We start from the raw sequence: 23,477 nt of genomic DNA on the forward strand, positions 1-23,477 counted from the left end.
ATTTGGCCACATTCGTTTATGCTTTTTGCATGTTATGTACCCGATGCCACAAGTCAGATATAAGTGAATTGTCGCGAAACAGTGTTAATGATTGTTAAAAGTAAAGGTTAAGAAAGACACACATAAAACTTTTTCTTTCATTTGTGTTACTCTTCTCATTATTTTCTAGCTCATCATACATCAAGTACTCGGAAAATAAATCATTAGGAGGGAATTTTAGGTAATTTCTTACAGCGTAGCAGGTTAATATTCTGTTTAAATCGGTTTGTTGTTATGCTTAGGGCTACTTGATACAGAAATATCATAATTTAAATATCCCATACTCTTGCATGATATCATGTGGGATGGAACTTTTCTTGAGGGTCTTTTTCTAATAACTGACAAAGCCGTAGACATGATAGATCATGTTAGATTAAAGAGTGTTACTTTTTAAATCGCAACTTTCTTTCTGTTTGCACCCTCCTCTCCCCCTCCCCCTCCCCCCTCCATCCACCCCTATATACCCCCAGCGAGGCAACGAGTCTTTCGCAAGTGCACTTCATGAGAACCCCTACCTGACGGTCGTCATTCTCATAGCCGGCGTCGCCGGGGGGCTGGCGCTGGTCATCGCTGTCATATTCTTCTGTAAATACTGCGTCAAGGGAAAAAGAGGGCTCAACAGGTGAGAATATTATCAATCTATCCTCTTTTCTTTAACCTTTGAAATATGATATTATGATTAGACAATCAATTTAGTTGTTTATATTTTTTGTTTTATCTAATCATGTATTCATATATGTTTTATCTATCTATTTGTTATACCTGCCTATGTATTTATATGTCTGTCTATGTAAAGATATATATGATTTACAAGTAGGTATTTTTTGTCTGTCGGTATGTTTTGTACACAGACAGATGTATATCATATCTTGTGATCTACAATGCACCTGTGCATTTATTCTATCTCTCGCTCTCTCTCTCCTACTTACAATAGCTATTTCTGCTCTTTGTTTTGGGTCTTTGCAAATCTCCTAAATTTGCTTCCGTATAGTTTGACACAACCGAGGCGGTATCGAAAGCACGTCTTTGACTTGGCAGTGGTATATAGTTCGTTGTTGTAGTTTAAACACAATGGCAACCAGTCGTTGGTGGTCGTGGTATAATGGAGGCAGTATGTAGAATGAAGTATGAATATGGTGATATTCGATTACACAATTGAAGACCTGTTTACTGATATACATTGCAATGATGATGTTCATGTAAGCAAACACACACGCACACACACACACACAAAACTGGTAACTGCGTTCTGGGGCAGAATACCGAGGTTCTTAAAATAGAAGAGGTGTATACTCCAATATTCGATCCTGATATCCCCTCACAGTGTGACGTCACTCATTGCTTTGGAAATGAAGCTTACGGGGCCCTCAAGATGGTTCTATGTCCATATAGTATCCTCATCGCTACAATTACACGTTGTTTCGTTGTCGGTATGATTATCATCTTCATTTTCTTCGGCACTATGGAAGTGAAAATTATAGTTGGATGGGAGAAAATGCATGTGATGTAGTCGGGGAAAACTGAAACATAACTAGCTCTGTCATTAGACGCAGACCGACGTAATTATTGTTGATGTTAATGAAACACTTACGTCAGCTACTTTTCACCCTCGCGATGTTAATCTAAGAGTGAATGTGTGTGTATCCATCTGTCTGTCTGTCTGTCTGTCTGTCTGTCTGTCTGTCTGTTTGTGTCTGTATATAATGTCTGATGTCTGTCTCCTAGAGTAAACAGTTGTCTTTTCTATCGTCGTGTTTTTGTTTGCCGAAGGCGCGATTTTGCCCCCCTATCGGTCCTGATGAATCCTTTGTAACAACAGTCTGTCAGCAAGCACAAAAGGATCTCATCAATAAATGCATGAGCGTTGGATTACCGTGATTTCCCACCTCACAAGCCCTGTCTGCCGCCCTCTGAATAGCGGACTGGGGGACAGCAGTGGGACGATTTCTCTTCGTGAAAAAACAAAAACAAAAACAGAAGAAGACAAAAACCTTGAGAAGACGATAGGTAACATCATTCAATAATTCACAGGTAACCGGAGGCAGGGGATAAGAACTGATACAGGAGGGATGCATTAAGAAAAAAAAATGAGAATAATAGCACAGGAGACGAAGAAAGAGAGATAAATGAGGAAGGAAGATATTTAAGAGGAGATAGAGAGAAGGGAGACATATTATGAGGATATGAGAAAGACGGAAAAAGGGAAAAGGGATGTTACATCTTTGTGTATCTTTTTGTAAGTTGATACCGTGTTCGATTCTGTTGTTGTGTACAGAGGGATATTGAGAGATAGACAGGAGAAAAGACAAGAGAAAGAGATAGAGACAAAGATATATTTTAACAGAGGGAGAGAGGGAGAGGTGGGGAGGGGGGAGTTTGGAAGGATTAGACATCTTGTCCTCTATTTTTTGTTTCTCTTTATTATTAAAGTGTTGCTAAGAAACTGCTGAACTTCCGCACAAAAAGCAGAGGGAAAGAGAGAGAAAGAGAGGGAAGGGGCCAGGGAAGTAACCAGTGGCTAAGATGCGGAAGATGTTGATGTTCAAAAAGAGAATTATAAAGATACCCCATTCATTCTCAGATGACGCCGCATAAGGTTTCTGTCTGCAAGAACCGAGAGAGATGGAGATATGAGACCGAGCAAAGAATAAGAGAGGGGGACGGAGAGATGAGAACAAACAACAACAACAACAAACGAAACAAAAGGGAAAAGAGAGAGACGGAATGGCCAGGAAGATGATGTGTCGGGGGATTAAAAAAATCTACCCTGAAGAATTCCGTGATGAGTTACATGACACCTCGTACTGCCATCACGCATCGTGTGCATCGCCATCACCATCACCTCCGTGTCTTCACGGAAGTGAGGTCGACGTACAGTGACGTGTACAACAGTGTATAATGGAGGTGAGGTGAGGAGTGGGGTGGGGGTGGAGGAGGATGTGAGGGAGGGGAGAGCGAGGGGTGCACCGAAGTTCCTATAATCCTCCCCATGGTAGAGGATTGTGTTTCTTCTTCTTCTCAGCCATCTCCTCCCTCCCTGGGAGTTCGAAAGTTCGTCGGACGATCGTAGCTCACCGTTGTTGTTGCCGTTGTTGTTCTCGTTGTTGTTGTTGTTGTTGTTGTTGGTGTTGTTGTTAATGTTGGTGGTGGTTTCATCGTTGTTGGTCTTGTTGTTGTTGTTGTTGTCGTCGTCGTTGTTTTGTTTTCGTTTGCCTTCCTTTTTTTTTTTTACTTTTTATTCTTTATTTTTTGGTCAAAAGAGGTGCTGCCGGGGTAAAGAATGCAGTGTTTCTATCATGATATAAATATTTACTCATTCATAATGTATATTTTGCAATAAACTTTGTGATTTGCATTTCTTATAATTTATCGATAATGCGATTTAAATGTAGCCATAATTTGTAATTGCGTTTTCTATTGTTGGATGGCAGTAACTAAAGTACAACAGAATTGAGTTGAATTAAATCATGATAACGCCGTTAAATTCCTTCCTCCGAGAGTGTATTTGATTTCATCATGGAAATCTGGGTTTACTTTAACAGAACTGTTGTAGCGATCAACAGTGACATTTGAAAGACGTATAATCTATTTCTATATTCTATCAAAACAATGTGAATCGGAGATGAGTGCAAAATAATTAAAGCGCTAAGGTTCAACGTGAAGAGAATGTCGTTTTCTCTTGTAACCTTTATATCAGTAATACCAGAATCTGAGAAAATGTTCATATTTTTGTTCAAACTATATTGTGTACACATATTATTGAACTATAACATAGAGATGCGTAGACTGTAGCTGCATATTCTCCGAGGAGGATATATTACGAGAATGTTGGAAAAAGATATATGCAACTGACTGACTGATTGTCGTTCATCGACGTAAATAAGAATAGTGAAAAGTAATTAAAGATACAAGTATCCTTCTCATCGAACATCACACTCCCATGAATACGCACTTCACGCACACGTACATACTCACATTTACACGTATGCGTTTATATTCGATGATGATCCATAATCTGATTGCATATGAGCGGGAACACTATTAACCATCAATCTTTGCAACAGGTTGTTGCTATTTTTTCTTCTTAATGATCCCGCATCATTAGTGATAGTGCATCTGCCTAGAAGTGTGTTTTCCAAGTAAGCATGTTCATTTCCTTGTACTTATTTTCGGGAAGCGTTGAAGGACAACGGGGACCGCACCTTATTTGTAGCGGATGACAGTCAAAAACTTGTTGTTATGCCGGCGTGTTTCTTCCCGGGCATAAGCAGGAAATTCGTTCCGAAAATAGCCTCAAAGTCTAATCACACAGAAGGAACTGCGAACGAACCAGTGGTTGTTGTTGGTGGTGATGGTGTTTTTTCTATCGACACTGATCGAAGGAGCCATTTCTTGAAATATTATTGCCTTCCTATTGCATAACAGCTGGGGGGGGGGGGGTGGTAGATGAGGAGGGTAAAAGGAGGGGAATATGGGAGTAGGCCAAGTCCAGCGTTTCAACAAAAGAATTTAGAAACATCCAGGAACCAGGCTATCTAAATCATGGTCAGGATTCAGCACTTATCTCCTTATATGCGTATCTTTGTTCTTACGGCGGCTGACAGACGCATTATGCTATAAAAGATGGTGTGAAAGTGTGAAACACTGCGATGAAACTGATTTTTGCTTTCTTCCTTCTTTTCTCCATAAAGTGTCGAACACTTCCGCCTTACCTTTTTGCCTTTCTCAACGGTAGGTCTTGTCAATCTCGCATCTGCCCACGAAGTCTTGCATAATTCATAAAAGCGGTTCATTTAATGCTCGGCTGTTCATCACCTGACGCGCACTGGGGCACTTCCACTGGGCGTTTGACGGAGGGGCAGCGGCCAGAGATGGGATAGCAGGGATGGGGTACTAGATATGGTGGAGGAAAAAAAAAAAAGAAAGTTCCTTTGCCTTAAAAGCCTATCATATAGTTTTGGGAGAGCACACGGGAGTACTGCACGATATACACATTTTGTTTAAGAGTTGTCTTCAGAAAAATATTAGTTCACACAAAATAATAGAGCGAATGTTTTGACAAGCACAGTTACTGTTACTGTAAGCATAAGCCCAAAATCTTTATGGTGTAAAAAGGTGCAAGAGAAGGCACCTGCTCTGCAAGCACGCAATGTTTGGGGTTCGAATCCCAGCTCCACCTGCAGCTGTTAGGCATTGTTTGAATGCGTGCCCTTCACCCTGTGCGGCAGAAGAGAGTCATTGGGGCATTTGCTTATTACGGTTGCTCCTGTTCTCAATGTACAATAATGTACGTGATAGCCTTTCCTTATTCACAATACGACTATGGCGCACGTTTACCGACGGAGTGCGTTTTGCGAGCGCGCGCTCCCTTGAAGAGCTATCCTGGCTCTCCTCAGGGTCATGTGACCATTCAACGTGAGGCTTCACACTGCCGGTGCATCCATTGAAAAGCCTGCATAGACAGAAACGGTGTGAATAGATATCTCTAAACCAGGTGTGGGACGATAGTACAGATGACCCGCCATATCATGCTTATAGAGAGAGCAGGGCCGCCACCGTGTCACAAAAAGGACCCCTGACGCTCTCAAGTATAATTGTGTAAGGCTCTTAAAGGTACTAGCCCACATTTGCAAACCCACGAAAATCAAACTGCATAAAACAGGTCCAATATGACTTCAAGTACAAGTTATAACAGTAACATACCTCACCTGTCGCTCTTTGTCTATACCATTCGATAAAAGAGAGAAAATCATCGTTTTAAAATCAATTTTCAAACCGGGTCAACCCGACCCAAAATCGAATTACGAGCGCGGGCTATAGCTACGTACATTGTACATGTAACACGTACGTGGACCGGAGCTAGCGAGCGTTATACGCATGCATACGGATTACGGTGCATTTTCATTTATTTTTATGAAAGTAATGGACTAATTGGAACGAAATTTTGCACAGGTGTTACTGCAATCATACCCAAACTCCATGCTAACTATGAGACCAATTGCTGCAGGTTTACAAATGTGGGCTAATACCTTTAAGTATCATTATGTAAGGCTTCAAACTTTTGCAAATTGTGAATTTAATACCATTATCATCATTAAATAAAGAAAAAGATGTAGGTGTTGACGCTAACCTAATGGAAGATGCTTTATTTTCGCGTTGACTGTGTAATGGAGACAAATGAAAGTCGATTGAGGGTTTCAACTATAGCACATTGTTCAGCACATTTTCCTCTTTCTCTCTCTCGCTATTTATTTTTTGCTGTTTCTGAAGAAGAGATGATAGTAATTTGAGCTAATGTGCCATTTTCAAAGGAAAAGGAGACACAAATACACAAAAGGAAGTGACAGAAAAATTAAAATCTGGAGTCAATTCTTATTTCTTTTTCTTTTTTTGCCATGAGAATCAAATTCAGCTTCTATCGCTTCAGTACTTCTTTGCTTCCTCTTTTCTCCATAGTTCTTCCTTTCTTTGTTTCCATATTTGTTTTTCCTTTCTCTCTTTCTTTTCCATTTGCCGAAGATATTGCATTTCCACTCGGCTGCTCACGAGTCGCCCCTGACAATCCGCCATGAATAATTCATCATTCTTTGACGTCATCGCGCCCAGGTAGCGCGCGAACAAAAGGCGGTGAAATGGCGGGGAGAAGTTTGCCTGACTCCAGAGCCGGGGCGCGAGTGGCTGGAGGGATGCTCTCCGCAAATTATCGTGACGGATGTTTTCAGCCGCGAGCGCAATTTTCGAAATGGGCAACAAAGGAGATAGGAGGAAAGCGACGTGGATGACAGAGAAAGGGAGAGAGATGGACAGGAAGAGAGAGGGGAGGGGGACAGAAAGTGGTAGAGAACGAGAGAGAGGGAGAGTGAGAGATAAAGAGATACGAGAGAAAGAAATAGATTATGATATACTCTCCTCCCGGCGATCATTACGCACGTTAGCTTGCATTGGTGCTGATGCGCGCTTAAACTCCATCGAATTCAGGAAGGAAAAAAGAAACGAAAGTAAAAGGCATCCGGCATAAGAGAAACCTAGCTGTTTATACCAAACAAAACGCATTGCGCTAGTTGTTAATGTTTCCATGTCACCTCAAGGGGTTTTCGACAGTTTTTCTTCTCCCAGGTCAAGAATTCTAAGCGTCTGAAACTGAAATATGCTTTAATGGCTGATTACGCTGACTCATTATTATTGTTATCAATTGTCTCTAAAAACATCAAAAAATCAAATTGGTTTTGTACCAGTTGCTCTTTTCATACGACCGAAAATAAAGAGGTTTTTTTTTCTCTCTCTTTGTTACATGTAGTTTGTTTTTTGTTACACACGGAATCAGAGGAATACAGTTCAGTCGTATGATAGGACATTAATGATAATTGTGATAATGTTAATGACAGTCATGAGAGGAGGCACATTGCAAATAATTCACAATTAGTGAATCTATCTCAGTATTGATCATCAAGATACCATATCTGGCATCTTGAGGCTGCAGGGGAAAAAATGTTGATTGCTTTATACAGTTTGCATGGTGTTCTGTAGGACAAAGCATGTTTTGATTGACTCTGTTCTGAATTCTTGGTAAACAGTTCAGTCGAGGGAGCAAACGTTCTGACGAGATGCGACACTAGGACTATAATGCGCGGTCTTGATTTCTTATGTCTGATAAATAATCCACAATGTTGTCGTTCTCTGTAACCAACGTTCTGATACTAACGACAATGCGCTGTTTTTCCCCATTCTTGTACCATCCACTCCCCCTTCCCTCTTTCCCTTTCTTTCTCTTTCAACTTCTCCTCTTTTTTCACCTCCGCTGCAGAACTCCCGCGTTTTTTAACCGCCTGCCTGCCGAGGTCCAAGCGGAGCGGGCGAGGAGGCGGCGCCAGATCCTCGAAGCTGCCGTCCAGAACCGCACCGAGCAAACTGCCTTTCTCACTTTACCCGTTGACGGCTCCCCTGAGAGGTAAGACGATTGGATATTTTTTTTTTCACACGAGTTAAAAAAAAAAGAGAAATCCACCCAGAAAATGAACAAACTTCAAAAGAAAGAGAAAAAACATTTCTTACAAAATGATACAAAAGTGATAAAAATCGGATAGAAATAAGTAAGATATGACATCTTGAAATTTCACATTTTTCGGAAAACATTTCTTGACAAGTCCTCGTGAATATTCAAATGAGCAAGTTGATGATGTCATACCCTCACAATTATCCGTATATGTTATAAATGACATTCGGAAGAAAAAATAATTTTAAGGTAATACAAGTAAGAGCATGTTCCCATACCAAAATATATCAGAGTTGATATTTGTTTTGGGTGGTTTTAGGACAAGTTTTACACTTATACAGGTGAAATATGAGATTTTTGTCGTTACTGTAATGAAATGAATGAGAAATTGTTAAGAGTAATATCTATTACCGATATATATGTATGTATATATACATATATATATATATATATATATATATATATATATATATATACATATACAATATACTTACAATTATTAATGCTTGCACTGAAGTTGTAAGAAAAAGACCTAGCAAACTAACATTTTCTGCACCTGGTGAATGTTTATGCAGAATGTTGACATATTTGCGTGATCAGAAATGATTGATCTTGCGGATTTGTTGTTGCTGAGATTTTTTTTTTTTAAACTTACTTTGTGACAACACGTGTGTGGCGCACGTGGCGTTAATGAGCTACATTGTTGTAGCCAGTGCGAAGGAATGTCCAAATTAGTCTATTCTGAGATGTTTGCAGCAACATAGACCGTGGGCAGTGGAAACAAGACTTAAAGAGAGAGAGAGAGAGAGAAAGAAAAAAAAAAGAAAGAGATGAACCGAAATACCGGAAGTGCCGGAGCTGAACAACTTGTTTTAAAAGAGGTTTTCGTTTTTGGTTTTGTGTGCGTGTGTGCGTGTGTGTGTGTGTGTGTGTGTATGGGGAGGGAAAAGGGAGAAGGGGAGTATTGGAGAGAAGCAAGGGCGCCGGAAGCGGGGGGGGGGGGGGGGGGGGGCAGGGGTGGCACTTGCCCCCCAAATAAAATTTTTGGGGGGCAAAACGAGTTTTTGCCCCCCCCCCAAATTGCCCCCTGTAACAAAATAATTAATCAATTATTTAAAGACCAAAATGAACAATAAAGGCACTTTTCTTGTCTAAAAGTTGTCAATTTCATAACTGCAAATGCAAAATTGTCGCCCCTAACGGGCGAAAAACATAATTCATTATTGACATACATCATAATAATATCTATACACTAATATTTACTTATGAGTAAATTGAGTGTATAGATGGTAGCCTCGCGTCCTCGAGTGTGCCCCCTGAAACATACTTTTAGTAAACCTTACATTTTTCCTTTCTTCTATGTTTTGAGCAATATGAGAAAAATTTATTTTGCTCGAACAATGCGATCACGTTTTAATGGATACATTTCAGACGAATGGCAAAGTGAAAGTGGCTCGCTCGCTCTGCCCGTCATATATAGTAAAATGAACAGTTTTCATAAGTTATGATAGTAGTCCTTCGCAGTGATGTTTGTTTTACTACTTACCTAGAAATTTGAATTAAAGTGTTCTGTAAACGCGACTTTTACACTCTGTTTTTACAAAAAGACCCTACCGTGATACCCCCTCCCAAATCCTCCCCCGCTCGGTCGCTTTGCTCCCTCGCCGAGGATCTCACACCGGACACAATGTACCCTCGTATTTCATAATCGTATCGTCCTTCACACTATTTTTCTTTCGCCGTGTTTAATTCCCTACAAATTTGCTTTTAAATGCTCTATAAACGCGACTTTTGTACTCTGTTTTTACAAAAAGTCCCTACCATGGGACGGGGGTATCCCCCCTTCCACACCCTCCCCCTGCTCGGTCGCTTCGCTCCCTCGCCGAGGATCTCACACCGTCACATAAAAATGAACCCCGTGTGTTATAATCATAGTCCATCGCACTAAATTGTTTTTCACTATGTGTAATTACCTGGAAATTTGCTTTTAAATGCTCTATAAACGCGACTTTAAAAAGTCCCTCCCCCCGCTCGGTCGCTTCGCTCCCTCGCCGAGGATTTCACACCGTCACATAATGTGTCCCCGTCGAGATTTTGCCCCCCCCCCCAAAAAAAAAAAAAAAAAAAAAAAAAACCAAAAGTGTTCCGGCGCGCTTGGAGAGAAGAGTATCTCTTTGTCTCTTTTGTTTCGTTACAATTTGATAAATCATATGTCTGTATATTATCTAGTCCAACTATTCAAGTACAGTTCGATTTGTTTCTAATGAATCACATTCACGAGTATGTAAATGAACTGTAATATGTTACTTTTTAAAGTGCCCCAAGATTTTAAAATTTTAAGGGAAATGGATTTGTTTTCCTTTTTTTAATTATGCAAGGGAAGGTAATTCAGTGGGGAAAAAAACCAAGAAACATTTGGTGCCCAGCAAAGAAAATAAAATGCGATAGGAAAAGTTATTCCATGATAAAAGAAAACAAACAAACAAACAAACAAACAATTAAAAGTGAGAATCAAAGCAAGATCTTTTTAACGCAAAGATATTGGACGAAAAATGGAATAGAGAAAAAAAAATCGCTGCAAAAGTCAGCAAAGGAATTACATTGATGTACTGGGACTTTGTGACGAGACGTTCTTTTGGCATTCCGTTTGATTTTGGCTCTAAGTTGAGCGGCTCTCAAGACCTTCGCACATAGCGTCATTGAAGACTGAATCGAATTGAATTGAACCGAATTGAATTAGATTGGATTGGATTGGATTGAATTGAATTGAACTGAATTGAATTGAATTGAATTGAATTGAATTGAATTGAATTGAATTGAATTGAATTGAATTGAATTGAATTGAATTGAATTGAAAAAAAAATATGACGAACCAGTACATTTATAGATAGTATCATCAGTCCGGTCGTCATCAAACTCATATCACTTGGTATTCGTGAATCTACCCGGATTGATCATTCTCGTGTCAGCAAACCAAAACGAATTCTTTACCTCGAATCTGTTACTCTCATCATGTCTCTATAATGTCATTGCATTGCATCTTTAGGTTTATATTAAGCCGATAGAGCTCCGAATGGCGATGTCAGTGTGCGTGTCGGTCCGACAGGAATACAACATAAAGCGGCGTTTTAAAATGTATAACTTGCTCCTTACCAATACCAAATTATTATTCATATTGATAACAGGGAAGAATCACACCTCTCTGCACGTACTAGAGAGAGTCACGTATCAAACCCCCTGCTGAATTCCATAAGCACACACCAGCTCATCGTAACCCCACCCCCTTCATCTCATCAAGATTCAGGCCAAGCCATGATTGAAGCAATGTCTTCAACCCAATCGCACGGGGTCGTCGACCCAAATCGGATACGGGAATACGTGTTAGATGGAGAACAGACGAGTTAGGGATGGGCAACGACTTTTCTTCGGGGCATATTCCCTTCGCGAACTCATTATCGAACTAATATAATAGGGATCAAACTTCGCATCCATGTTGGATATATCCAGTCAGAGGGGGATACGCTTTCTGATATTTCACAGCAAATGAGAAAACATCTCCCACAGCAACAGGAAGTACTATGATGACCTCACTTCGCTGAATTCTAGATTCATTTCCCGTTTGAATATACGTCGCCAGTATTTACACTATGTGTTTAGCTATTCTTAGTGTCCTCCTAAAGATTGACATGATAATAATGCCGCAAACAAAAGTTAAGGATCAGGATAACTTTCAATGACGGACAACAGGAGTTGGTTTTCTCACTTCAACAGAATTCCAGTGTCAAAGCTGTAAAGTCGAGACATTTTTGCAACAACAATATCATCATCATTAACAACAACAACAACAACAACAACACCATCATCATCAACAACAACAAAATAAAAAACAACAAGAGCAAAATAAAGGAAACTGTCATAAATGAGACTTCAGTATTCCGGTGTTGCTGTCTGTATAGGCTTTCTATTTTTTTTCTGCAACAATCTAAAGCAACATTTAGATGAAATCTACACCTCGACATAGGTCCCTGACCTCATCTTCTTGTATACTGATGGATACTGATCTGAATATTCAACTCCGCCTAAGGAAAAAACAAAAAATGTCAGTTTCGTCCACCATTCTGCTATAGGCCTAAGTGCACCGTGAAACCATGACAACGAATAAAGTACCATCTATTCTTCCCGACCCCCCCCCCCTCAAGTTTATGTCATCAAATATCGCGGTATATTACCAGGGAAGTTGTGACGTCATAGTATGTGGAGTGGAAGCGGAGTATTATTGTGCCCCCTTAAGTGCCTGCGATGTGACAATTGAGTTGGGAGAGCCATGAATTATAGATTATATCGGCAGGAATAGTTGTATACGAGAGTGATCCCCGAGTTTCGGATCTGCATCGCGCATGAGGCAAAAGTTTGCTGGGGCACGAGAAAAAAACACACGCGAGCGACGAGCAAACGGAGCGACGATCTCATGAAAGATGCACTCCGAAATGGGATTGGTACTCTCGCACCTTTCTGGGTGTCTTTTTTTTTTGGGGGGGGGGGGCATGTCACGTGACCTGTGTTCTTAGCAAGAGGGTTGTATGTTGTGCATGTCCACTTACATTATTTGACATTTCGGTGCTTGCTGTCGTTCGATTCGCGACCTGGGTAAAAACCAGAAATAGCTTTCGGCGTGCTCATGAGTTAGATGTTTTGTTATCATTTTAGAGGTTTGTTGTTATTTTTGTGAGTTGTTTTTTTTTTTTTTCTCGTTTGCATTTATGATGAAGTCTTGTATTCAAGTCGCGTCCATAATGCCATAACACCCTGCAGCACATTATTTTGGATGAAGACGCTTTAATATTTATACCACCCATGAGTTGGTGCCGGGCACGAATGCATCACGGCCTTGCGACTATGATAATCATATACAGCCAAGTGTTTTCTTTTCTTTTCTATAGTCTGTACCTAATCCCCATCTCTATCTCCTTATACCTTGTGCCTTCTAATCCGTTACATCTCACATCACATTTGCCCCTCATCTCTTTAAACCTCATGCTTTCTCTTCCTTATTTTCACTCGCTTCGATTTCTTGAAGCTCGAATGTGAAATTATCAGACCCTTGGAATAGACGCTGGGAGAAAATGCCCTTCCTCCGAGTGCCATTAAAGTCGGTTAGTTAAGTGGTGAAACATGTAGCTACATCGATTCTTCTGAGAGGATGTAAATGATGCAAATTATACGAGCGTCTTACAAGTACGACACTATATCACGGCCATTTTTTGATGATGATGATGATGATGATGATGATGATGAATAGCCAGGAAACATTATTTTGAATTTTTATGAATATGCATGTCTGCAAATTCGTGTAATCATGAATATCCCACGTCGGGAGAAGTTTCGAGAGATCGCACACATGGCGGCCGAGGAATAAAAGTCTGGTTCTTTTTTTTTTTTTTTTTTCGTTTCCTTCTTAAAGATCGTGGTGATGTGGCCCTGGTCACCATCTCATCCTCGAGGTGGTAATAGACTATAAAATGACAAACTAGATGGTGAAGAATTAAAAGACAGTGCGTAATCGGCCGTACGGTAATGTGGTTATTTTGGGTTAATCATAACTCAGTCTAAATAGAATGCTGTGTGTGGGTGCGCGCTCGTGTGTGCCCTCTTGTGAAAGGCATGATAGACAGAGAAAGGGGGGGGGGGGAGGGAGGAAGGAAGAGATGAAAGCCCCCAAGACAATGTTGAGTTACTTATCGGCATGATGTAAATAATTGAACGCTGTTTGAGGGAAGCATATAACTTCAAGTTACGTTAATACGTACGCATGCAAGTTTCCATGAAAAGGCCAGCATAAACATGCCGAAAATTTCACTTTCTAAATGTTAAAGAATACACTTTGTCTTCCGGTGTTCACGAGTTGTCTTTCTGGCGTGAAAAGCTAGTTATCTCTCTCCCAAGCGTATATTGTACATGATGGGCTAAATCGTCATATCCCCCTCTCAATAAAAGAAACATTCTAAGACAGTAAAGGTTGACACACGGAGCTGTCGCTGTAAGCTCTGTAACAATAGTTATAGTTAAGCAATAGCTCCGACAGCATGCGGTAGAAATAACAGCTATTGTGCGTAATGCCTGCTTCGTAATCACAGATGCAACAATCTCACTAGCAATGGATGAGTAGACACGTTTTGGAAACGTGCGATTCGACGACATTTTACACCCCGGAAGGCGCACACGTCACTGAGCGTTGTAACCTATTCGCACATGAAACGGCGAGTGGAGTGTTTTCTTGGCATTTTTACTCCCACTCCGAAATTCAACGACGTCGATAAACAGTGATTAAATAACGACGAAGTGTCATTCGAGCCAGACCCGCGCCGCTGCAAGCGACAGGGACGATTTAGCAATATAACCCGCAGGCACACCTGTACTTGATTACGAAAGGGGGAGGGGGCAGGCATTGGAGATGGGGGAGGGATGAGGGATGTTGATGGTACACATAATTGTTTCAACTTCTTTCGCGGGAAATCACTGTCTGACAAACTATTGTCAGTCCAGCTTTTATGAATGTCAAGCATTCATGAAGATGCTTCGGCTGTACAAAGCAGTTAAACCCCTCAGTAGAGCCTGTACAATGCTGTTGACATGTCCATAGACCTACGTTAACATGTTGCGAATGGGACTAACAAAGCTGAACCTCTTTGCAAAAAACAAGGAAAGAAAGAAAGAAAGAAAGAAAGAAAGAAAGAAAGAAAGAAAGAAAGAAAGAAAGAAAGAAAGAAAAAGAAAGAAAGAAAGAAAGAAAGAAACAAACAAACAAAAACCGAACCTGGGAGAGGTCCTATCAGAAGACGGGGTGATGGTAACGGACTAACGGTGACACGCACCAGCATTCGATTGAAGATATCGGAACCAAACCAGAAGCACTAGCAAATCACAAACCTTTGCCAACGTTAAAGGGTCACTATAACGTCATAGAACTGTGAAAACAATCGCTGATTTCGTTCATGATACAGACTACAACCAAAGTAGGTTGTTCCTATATACCAACTGACCTATCCTGAGAATTTTCATCAAATATCCTTTCATAAGTTTTTACAAACAATCATTCAATCATTATACTACAGACAGTCAGACGGACGGACGGACAAACAAACGCCGGCAGTGCCCCTAAAACACAACAACAAACAATCAAAGAAACCAAAACAAAACAAAACAAAACAAAACTGGCCCAATAGTATGCCCACAATCCAGCCTCCTTGGTCGAGGCGTTGAGTTGTCTTGAGTTTAAAGTGCTGCCAGTGGATTCGAATTTATGACCCTAAGAAAAGAGGGCCTAAGTCTTGTCCTCTGACCCACAAAAGCCCATCATCCTCGGATCATTACGTTAGCCTAGTCTAAATCTAACACAACAATCACAACAACAACAACAGTTGCTAAATTGACTCTACTTCCACTGGAGTCAAGAAAGGGTATAATCGATTTAATTGTGGGAAAATGACGACCGACCGAATTTGATATCTTTTTTATCCCTATAAACCCATGTTTAGAGTAAGCAATTTAGCCACGAACTCGTTAACTCTCACCCATATAATGAAAAACATATTTAGAGTAAAGCGGTATGTTCACTCAGCCGACGAAAAGATTAGGAGCAAATTCTTTAGATTAAGAAAAAAAGATATGTCACGATTTGGTAGTTATCTTTACAGCAACAAGAGAAGGCATTGGAAGGGGTACATCTCTTATATTAATTCACAAGTATATATATCACAGCATAGAAGCTCATGAAATAAGATTAGGGAAGACGAGGAGAGAGACATGTAACTGCAAAAAAAAAAAAAGTATGATAGCATTTTTCTTTTTAGAATACCACGTGCCGCTGGAAATAGATAGATGTCAAAAACCAACCATTGTTTAACCGTCAAAAAAAGGGGGTTGGAAAAAAGAGAAGGTTTGCACTGTCTTATGATTCGGTACACTTGTAGTTTTGATTGTCCGTTGTTGTGAATAAAGATAAAAGAAAACAAGTCAGTTGTTTGAGTTCACTTTCCTCACCTTAGTGAACGTATTTAGCAAGCTCATTAGCAGGAGAAAAACAAAACGGCAGAGAAAACAATGCTCTTGTAAAAATCCACCGAATTTCCACAACACCATATGCCATAGCGCGCCCGTTAGCCTGTACGCTCGTCTTCTGCAGACGACTTTCCGACCGTTCCGCGCCCTTTCATAGACGAATAAATTGGATTTTGTGGCGTCATCTCATCTAATGACATACTGCTTCTTACCGTAGTCACGTGAGCCGGTCGCTCCTTGCCTGCACTCTCCCTCTCTCTCTCTCTCCCTTCCTCTCTCTCCGTCTCTGTCTCTCTCCTATTCTCCTATGTATCTATCTATCTGGTCTGTTTGTCTGTCTTTTTGTCTCTTTCCTTGTCTCTCCGCTGCACATCAATTACAACCAGCCAATAAAGCCTTGGATCGATTCGTCGTGCTTTACTTGCTTTAGAAACGGAGGTGTTCGCATACTTCCTGGCAGTGCAAACACACACACACACACACTCTCTCTCATACATGCCTCACATATACATCACATACATACACACACACATTCACATACACAAATACACACACACATACACTTAACACACTCGGATGATACATCCATGTATGGTTGGTTGCTGTTGTTGTTTTGCTTGTGTCTCAACGCTTGGCAATTCACGGGACGGATCGATTTGAAACTGACAGAGTACAGCTGTCACGACTTATTACTGAAACAAAGTTTATTTAAGAGTCGAGTTCCGTCTTCACGTCCCCACCTCTCTCCCCGCCCTCCTTTTTTTTTTCTCTCTCTCTCTCTCTATCTCTACCTCTTTGCGAATGAGTCCTCTTTCACATTCGCTATAGAATTTGTCGAATTAAGCCAAAATGTACAAAGGCACTTTATCAGAATATCCCGAGTTCGACAGTGGATATGAACAATACGCCTCATGCAGGAATCGCGTTGAGGGCGTGCCTAGGCGAGCAATACTCTAACAGGTTTTAAAATCTTTTAAAGTCCGCGAATAATTTTGGAAAATCATTGCGGAATTCTTTGTATAGTATATTACCTATCATTATACTGTAAATCTTCCTTTAGTTTTTCCCCAATACAGACAGACAGGGACAGACAGAGACAGAACAACACGGACGGTACGACAACAAACTTGTCAGGACTTAACAGCTTAGCATGCAGTATGACGCCGACGCAAACGCATTGGGAAAGCTAACTGTCGGAGCGGTAGTATACGCTGATTACTGAAAGCATTTGGCGCACTTTTTCGCAAGTGTGAATGGGACATATCGGAGCTAACGTCATCAAAAACCAATCAGTTATGTGGAAAAGCACAGATTGTTGTCGCTGCGCATCTAATTTGTGTGAAATAGACCTGTTCAACAATGTATGCAGATTTACGGATGATTTCCCCCAGGACCTAGTATGTAGCTTATTATCTTTTTTAATCAACCTTTACTCAGTAATGCATTTCAATATTTCTTTTAAAAAAAAATCAACTTGGAAGGATTTTTTGTCGGGCAGAAGAAGGACCGTTTATAAAGAGGCATGTATAGCATTTGAACGTTGCAACACTGTTACAACATTGTATTGCTATTGTGTTATTGTGTGCACGTAAATGCTTTGTATTGTTGGAAATGACACGAAATGAAATGAATGAAACATATCGGTAAGCCTGTCTATCTGTTTTAACTCTTAAAGACTTCCATCGACTATTCAAATATGTTTATGACTCCTCCTTGCAGCATACATTATCATATATTGTAAGCTTTACAGGGGCGTGGGGAGATATTAACGATTTCCAGAATGTAAAAGGCCGTGGGTCATGTGATTAAAATTAATTTCTTTAGTAATCTAGTTCATTTTGGAACCAGATATTACCAACTTGCGCTAAATTCAATTCTCTTTGGGAAGCCATAGATGAAGATCATGAAAACTGAGACAAGGCAATAAATACCAAAATAAGCTGAGGTTATAACCTTACATGGCAATCTATAAAGAAAATCAAGATCATGGCCCTTGAAGATCTACGGTGTATCTAGACACGTTCGCATTCCCTTCATTAGTTCCGTCATTCATTCTTTTCATTTTGTGAAGGGCAAACCGTGCGCGTCGAAACTATCTATCAAGAATTTCCGTCTAGTGCTGACTTTGTTCAATCTCTCTTTGAAAAAAAAAAAAAAAAACATAGATAAAAATTGATGCAAATTTAGACAAGGTCAGAAACGAGACAGCAAAACACAGAAGTTAACCTTCGATGGCGATCTCTACGGAAAAACAAAATCCGAGGGTGTACGTAGACACGTTCACTTACCTGTCACTAGTTTCGTTTCATTTTGTGAAGGGCAATTCGCGTGGGTCGACAATATCTATCAATCAGTCAGCGATGTCCTCACACAAGCGAAGACAGGTCACCGACCATCCTCCGACCTTTGAAATCACTAGTCGGCAATTGCTTGTCAACGATTGTACATTTTTTTTTTCTTAAAAAATGGTTGTCAGCGTTCAGCGACCGGTGTTCGTCGTTAGAGATTTTCGGTGCTGCAAAGGAAACCTTTTGCTGACCGAATTGTATGGGCTCCCCCCCCCCCCCCTTTCAATTGTCGTCGAAGTCGTCGAAGAGTTGCCGATCAGTTGCCAACCTTTCTGCGAGTTATCACCGGTCTAGAATTTGCTTTAAGTTTATCGCAAAACGTTAACAAAGCGCTCGGCAACACTTCAGCAAATTGCTTTCAAAGTGGTCGGCAACCAGTCTTTAACCAATCGGCAACTAGTCGCGGTGATCAATGTTTCTTATTAGAATTTCGGGGCTTTGGTCGCCGATTTGTTGTCAGTGCTCGGCACCAGTGATTATTTGGTTGCGTGAGGACGGTGGCCAGTTTTGTGTAATATGTGTGACCGGGGCCTGTGACGATAGCGTCCGAAATTCGTGGTCAAACGCTTACCAAAAGGGTGTGATGCTGCTGTTCCTTTGCGGGTGTGGCGTTGGGGCGTGTTTATTTTGTGTTTGTGTACGCCTGAGTCACGGTCACATTTCTCTCATATTCTTTCAATTAGGGGCAGCGTTGTATACAATCACTGCATAAATTCCATGCTTTACTTCACACACGCGTTCTCGTTTCTTTATTTCCCTATGAGTTTTAAAATGAAGTCATTATTTACACATCTGCCAAACAGATGTCCTAAGCAAATTTCAGTCAGCATTAGTTGTCGCTAGCTTTGACGTGGCAAGGTTGGGCAAGCTTTAAAACTGCGTGCCTATTCGCACAGAAACCCCGTGGCGTTGCACACACTGTCCGAGGTCCATGGCACAGAAAGGATTGAGTAGATTCTTTTTCTATCTCCGTTTGTGCGTAAAATATGAAGGCATTGCGAAACCTATTATCAGTGATGCATGTGAATGAGTTTCTGGGTTGAAGTGTGTAGGGTGCTTAATGATCGACTTTATTAAAAGACGATCCTTGAGATACCGCCTAGTCGCCCATTTTATTGTTTTTGTTTTTATTTTGTTTTTGTTTTTTGTAATTGTAAGATGGACAGGTGTCAAGCCAGCCAGGTTAACGGGGTTCATTAAAAAAATAAACAAATGAGATATTGTTTGATTTCATGAGGCAATTTCTCGTTGTGAATTGCGAAAAAGTCGCCAAACATTCTCGGTGTCAACAACCATGTATTCGTGATTATTGAAACTTCATCATGACAAGTTCATATCATTGGTCCTTTCACGTACATGACAAAAACTTCAAGATGTCTTTTGTGATTTCGGGTTTCATTCATAGTGTGCTAAATGTAGCCTCAAGGAATCGTTGATCAATCGAGCAATTTTATGTACAACAACAGCAGAGAGGGGAAGAACTAACAGCAATCAATGAACATAAGACAAATGTGCTGTTTTTAGTCAACATGTTTTTTCGTTCACCTGTTTCACCTTGCGCACAATCTATGATCTATAGGGCAAGTTTGGTGTAGGAGTCTCGATCCCGCTGTAAGATACTTTCACTCAAAGACAAAAACAATTTTGTTTCCCTTCTCCCCTTCCTCTTACGCCTTCGACAAACCTTGGACATCACTTCGTCGCAGGTTTTCGAATGGGCTGCTTGTTGATTTTTGTGTATCGCAATCTTGTCGTGTTTTCGCCAAGTTGAGGTGATTCATACCCCGGGTTCCTCGGGCAGACATTTGGCGTTGGGTGGCTAACGAGCCCTTCGCCCCATTTCGCCCCGTCACTGGCAATAAACAGACTCATATTATCGGGCTCCATGAGCTAAATGTCATTTGACCTTTTTGTGTTTTTCCTGTATTTTTTTTAAAGGTCAAAGCATGTTAATTCGGCAGATGCGTAGGTCTTCGTAAATGAGCAAAGTGCGAATGCCCCCTAGCTATAAGAATTTGATTATCCCCTAACTCTACTAAGGGAGATAGAGAAAAAGAAAAGAGTTAAAAAATCATAATTCATACGACTTTTTAAGAAAAAAAAAAACAACAGGCACAACACTTATACAACGTAATCGTGTGGGTATTTGTTGTGAACCGTATATGTGTTATTATTGGTATACCTGCTCTCTTTACAAATCAACGAAATTCGTAGCTGTAACTGTCATACATTCAATTCATTTCAATTGAATACTTCTGAAAGTTGATCATGATACGCGACTGTTGTTAAACAGATCACTTTGTCAGTGAACGTGAAGAAATCTCGTGTTTGCGACGGCTCAAGATTTTGTAACAAGAGGAATGTGGGGCATTAACAAAGAGCTTTCTTTGTTTGATTCTTTCTGGCATATGGAAGTGAAATAACTTTGAGAATGAAATGTTGACATCCTTTGATATTTTATCGCAATCTTTTTTTCTTTTTCTTTTTTTTTTTTTACTCAGAAATAATCATGAGCAATGTGGGCAGATTATACTCGCCGCTGATACGTCATTTGAAAACAATGTACTAAGCATACCTAAACGTTAACCCCCTCCCCCCCCCCCCCCAAAAAAAAAAAAAGTGGACTAGATATTTAAATTGTAAATTTAAGCCTCTCCCTCCCCCCCCCCCCCATAATAATTACGGACAATACTTCCGAGTTTTCTTGTTCTATTTTGGACGAGGATTGGAAGCGAAGCATGTCAAACTCTCTATCCTTATCCAGTGTTGTTACATTGATTCCACGCGGGTATACGTTGTCAGTTCCCGTCGGTACTTAAAAACGGAAGGTTGTTGCCGTTTTGTTCGCATATTATTCAGTTTGTTCGCGTTAGAACGGGTATAACCTTCAGCGACAACGTATTTTTAGCATCGATAAGGAATATCACTATTAACGATTTCGTAAAGGGGGAGGGGACTTTAGAAGGGCGAGCGCATCACCGACAACCAAGAACACTTCCTGCCTTGAGCTACATCTTGATAAAAAAAGACCTCAGAATAAGATGGCTCACCATGTGTGACGTCATAGCCACCTGATTTAATTGTAGGTACATGATCAAATTACTTATGCAAACGGTGGACTTACTAATTATTCCCTACCGCGATTTATATGAGGGGAGAGGCATCAGACTCCAAAGAAATTCCCGCCGTGCCGCTCTTTCATACAATTCCACTGGAACATATTGCTCGTAATATGATTGTCTTGGGGCCGTTCCGGCAAATTCGATTCGCATTTACATTTTAGGTATTCGGGATGGACTATACGAGTAGTGAAGGCAGTACTGTAGCGGTTCAGCATCACAGACGCAAAGATCCGTCTAAAGCCTTTCCTAACGCAGTACCTGTATTTCAAATCATAGATTCAAGACAGCTGTTGTTTGACACACACACACACACAAAACAAAACAATAGTTTGTACCGACTGATTTGGAGAGATACATAGTATGTTCGTTTCTGTTATACAGTAGCAAAGGCTGTTCAAACTCCAATTTTCACACCGCAAAATTACGCGATACTGCCCGTTATCAAGATCTTAAGTTCATGGATATTGATAAGACTACTGCATTCATTCACAAACTCCTGCAATTTGTCCTGAAAGCTTCTTTCACCCCATCCCACTAAAACGTGGTTCTGTCTCGACGGCCATGATCGACGACATCTTATGCGGCGCCGTTTCCCATACACGCTATCTTGCTGTCGTAAAGATTGTATCGAGCTCTTTATGCCTTTTGCCTTCAACTCACGCCAGGTTTCAGGTTGGAACACAGATATCACGGAATTCATCTGATCCGTCAATTAATTTATCTTAATATGGACATGGATTACGCCAGGTCGATTTGTTCTGAACGTAGAGCGATATTTCCTCTTTCTGTTGTTGTTTTTTTTTTGCGGTATGAAAGGCCGCAAAAAACCCCAACAACAACCGAATGGCTAGTATAGAGTAACGTTAAAAGACGCGGTAGGCACCTAATCAAACGGACAAGTAGATAGGATTATAAAAGTTTACCATGCCGGTTTTTCTGTACACAACTGTCATTCCAAAGACGGTCTATAGGTTCCGCGTTATACGTCCGACCTCTTAGAATTACTGTGTAATTGACATTACCTGGTATGTGTGCGTGTGTGTGTGTGTGTTACGTGTCTGTTTGGATATATTTTACGCGGCGAATAAGGAGTAACATAAGCTTATGACCAATCTATCAAGCAATCGACGACCTTTAGCACTCAAAGGGTCATAGTGTCCTCCAAATGACTATAGGCGATAAGTGCTCCTGACAGCGAACTCGAACCTGGGACGTCGCAGTTTAAAGCCCGTGAATTTATCCACTGAACCACAGCAGTTCTGCTGTCTTGTCTCTATATGTGTTTCACTGACTCTATCCCAAGACGAAAATTACTTAAGATTGATAATAATGCACACTTTTATGCAAATTGAGATTGTATTCTTTTCGCATATATAATCATGTGTCATGCTAGCCTAATCATTTCTTCGTTGTTCTCTCTGTCAGGTTGTTACGGGAGGATGGTGCGGCCAATGTGGACAGGGATGTCTCGGAAAAGCTCGGGGAGGAGGAAGGTAAGGACCCCCCCCCCCCCCCCCCATTCTCCTCACTCCACAATCCCCTCCCTCAATACCCCTTCCCTGCACACCAAAATCTCCTGAATTAACATGGTAATTACACAGAACAAAAAAAAGGTTTCTTTAACTCTATAGGCCAGATAATACTGTAAAATCTGGTAAAATTAAAGATAAGAGAAACTCTCACAACAGACAATGACATGACTGTGTGTCGTTACTGCATTTGTCAATTATTTATGACGTCACTTTTAGAAGTACATCGATACATAGGTTATACATAGAATAAGTAAAATATTTATCCCATTATTCTGTATGATACTCGTTCTTTTTTTATAAATTGTCTCAAGGCATTTTTGTTTTCTTATTCTACAATGTATTTTGACTGTTCTTGCACATTTCGCACGGATGGTTCGGCTATGCC

The 23,477-nt window shown here is 40.6% G+C and overlaps 1 protein-coding gene across 1 annotated transcript in view; it reads left to right on the plus strand.

The window, feature by feature from the left end:
- LOC140237199 (uncharacterized) overlaps positions 1 to 23,477 on the plus strand; it is a 44,792-nt gene that overhangs the window by 16,655 nt on the left and 4,660 nt on the right. The window contains exons 2-4 of the mRNA XM_072317143.1: positions 510 to 661; positions 7,844 to 7,987; positions 22,986 to 23,053. Coding sequence (XP_072173244.1) covers positions 510 to 661; positions 7,844 to 7,987; positions 22,986 to 23,053 — 364 coding nt within the window. The remainder of the gene's footprint in view (positions 1 to 509; positions 662 to 7,843; positions 7,988 to 22,985; positions 23,054 to 23,477) is intronic.

This window comes from Diadema setosum, chromosome 13 (genome assembly GCF_964275005.1).
Source record: "Diadema setosum chromosome 13, eeDiaSeto1, whole genome shotgun sequence".
NCBI classification, from domain to species: domain Eukaryota; kingdom Metazoa; phylum Echinodermata; class Echinoidea; order Diadematoida; family Diadematidae; genus Diadema; species Diadema setosum.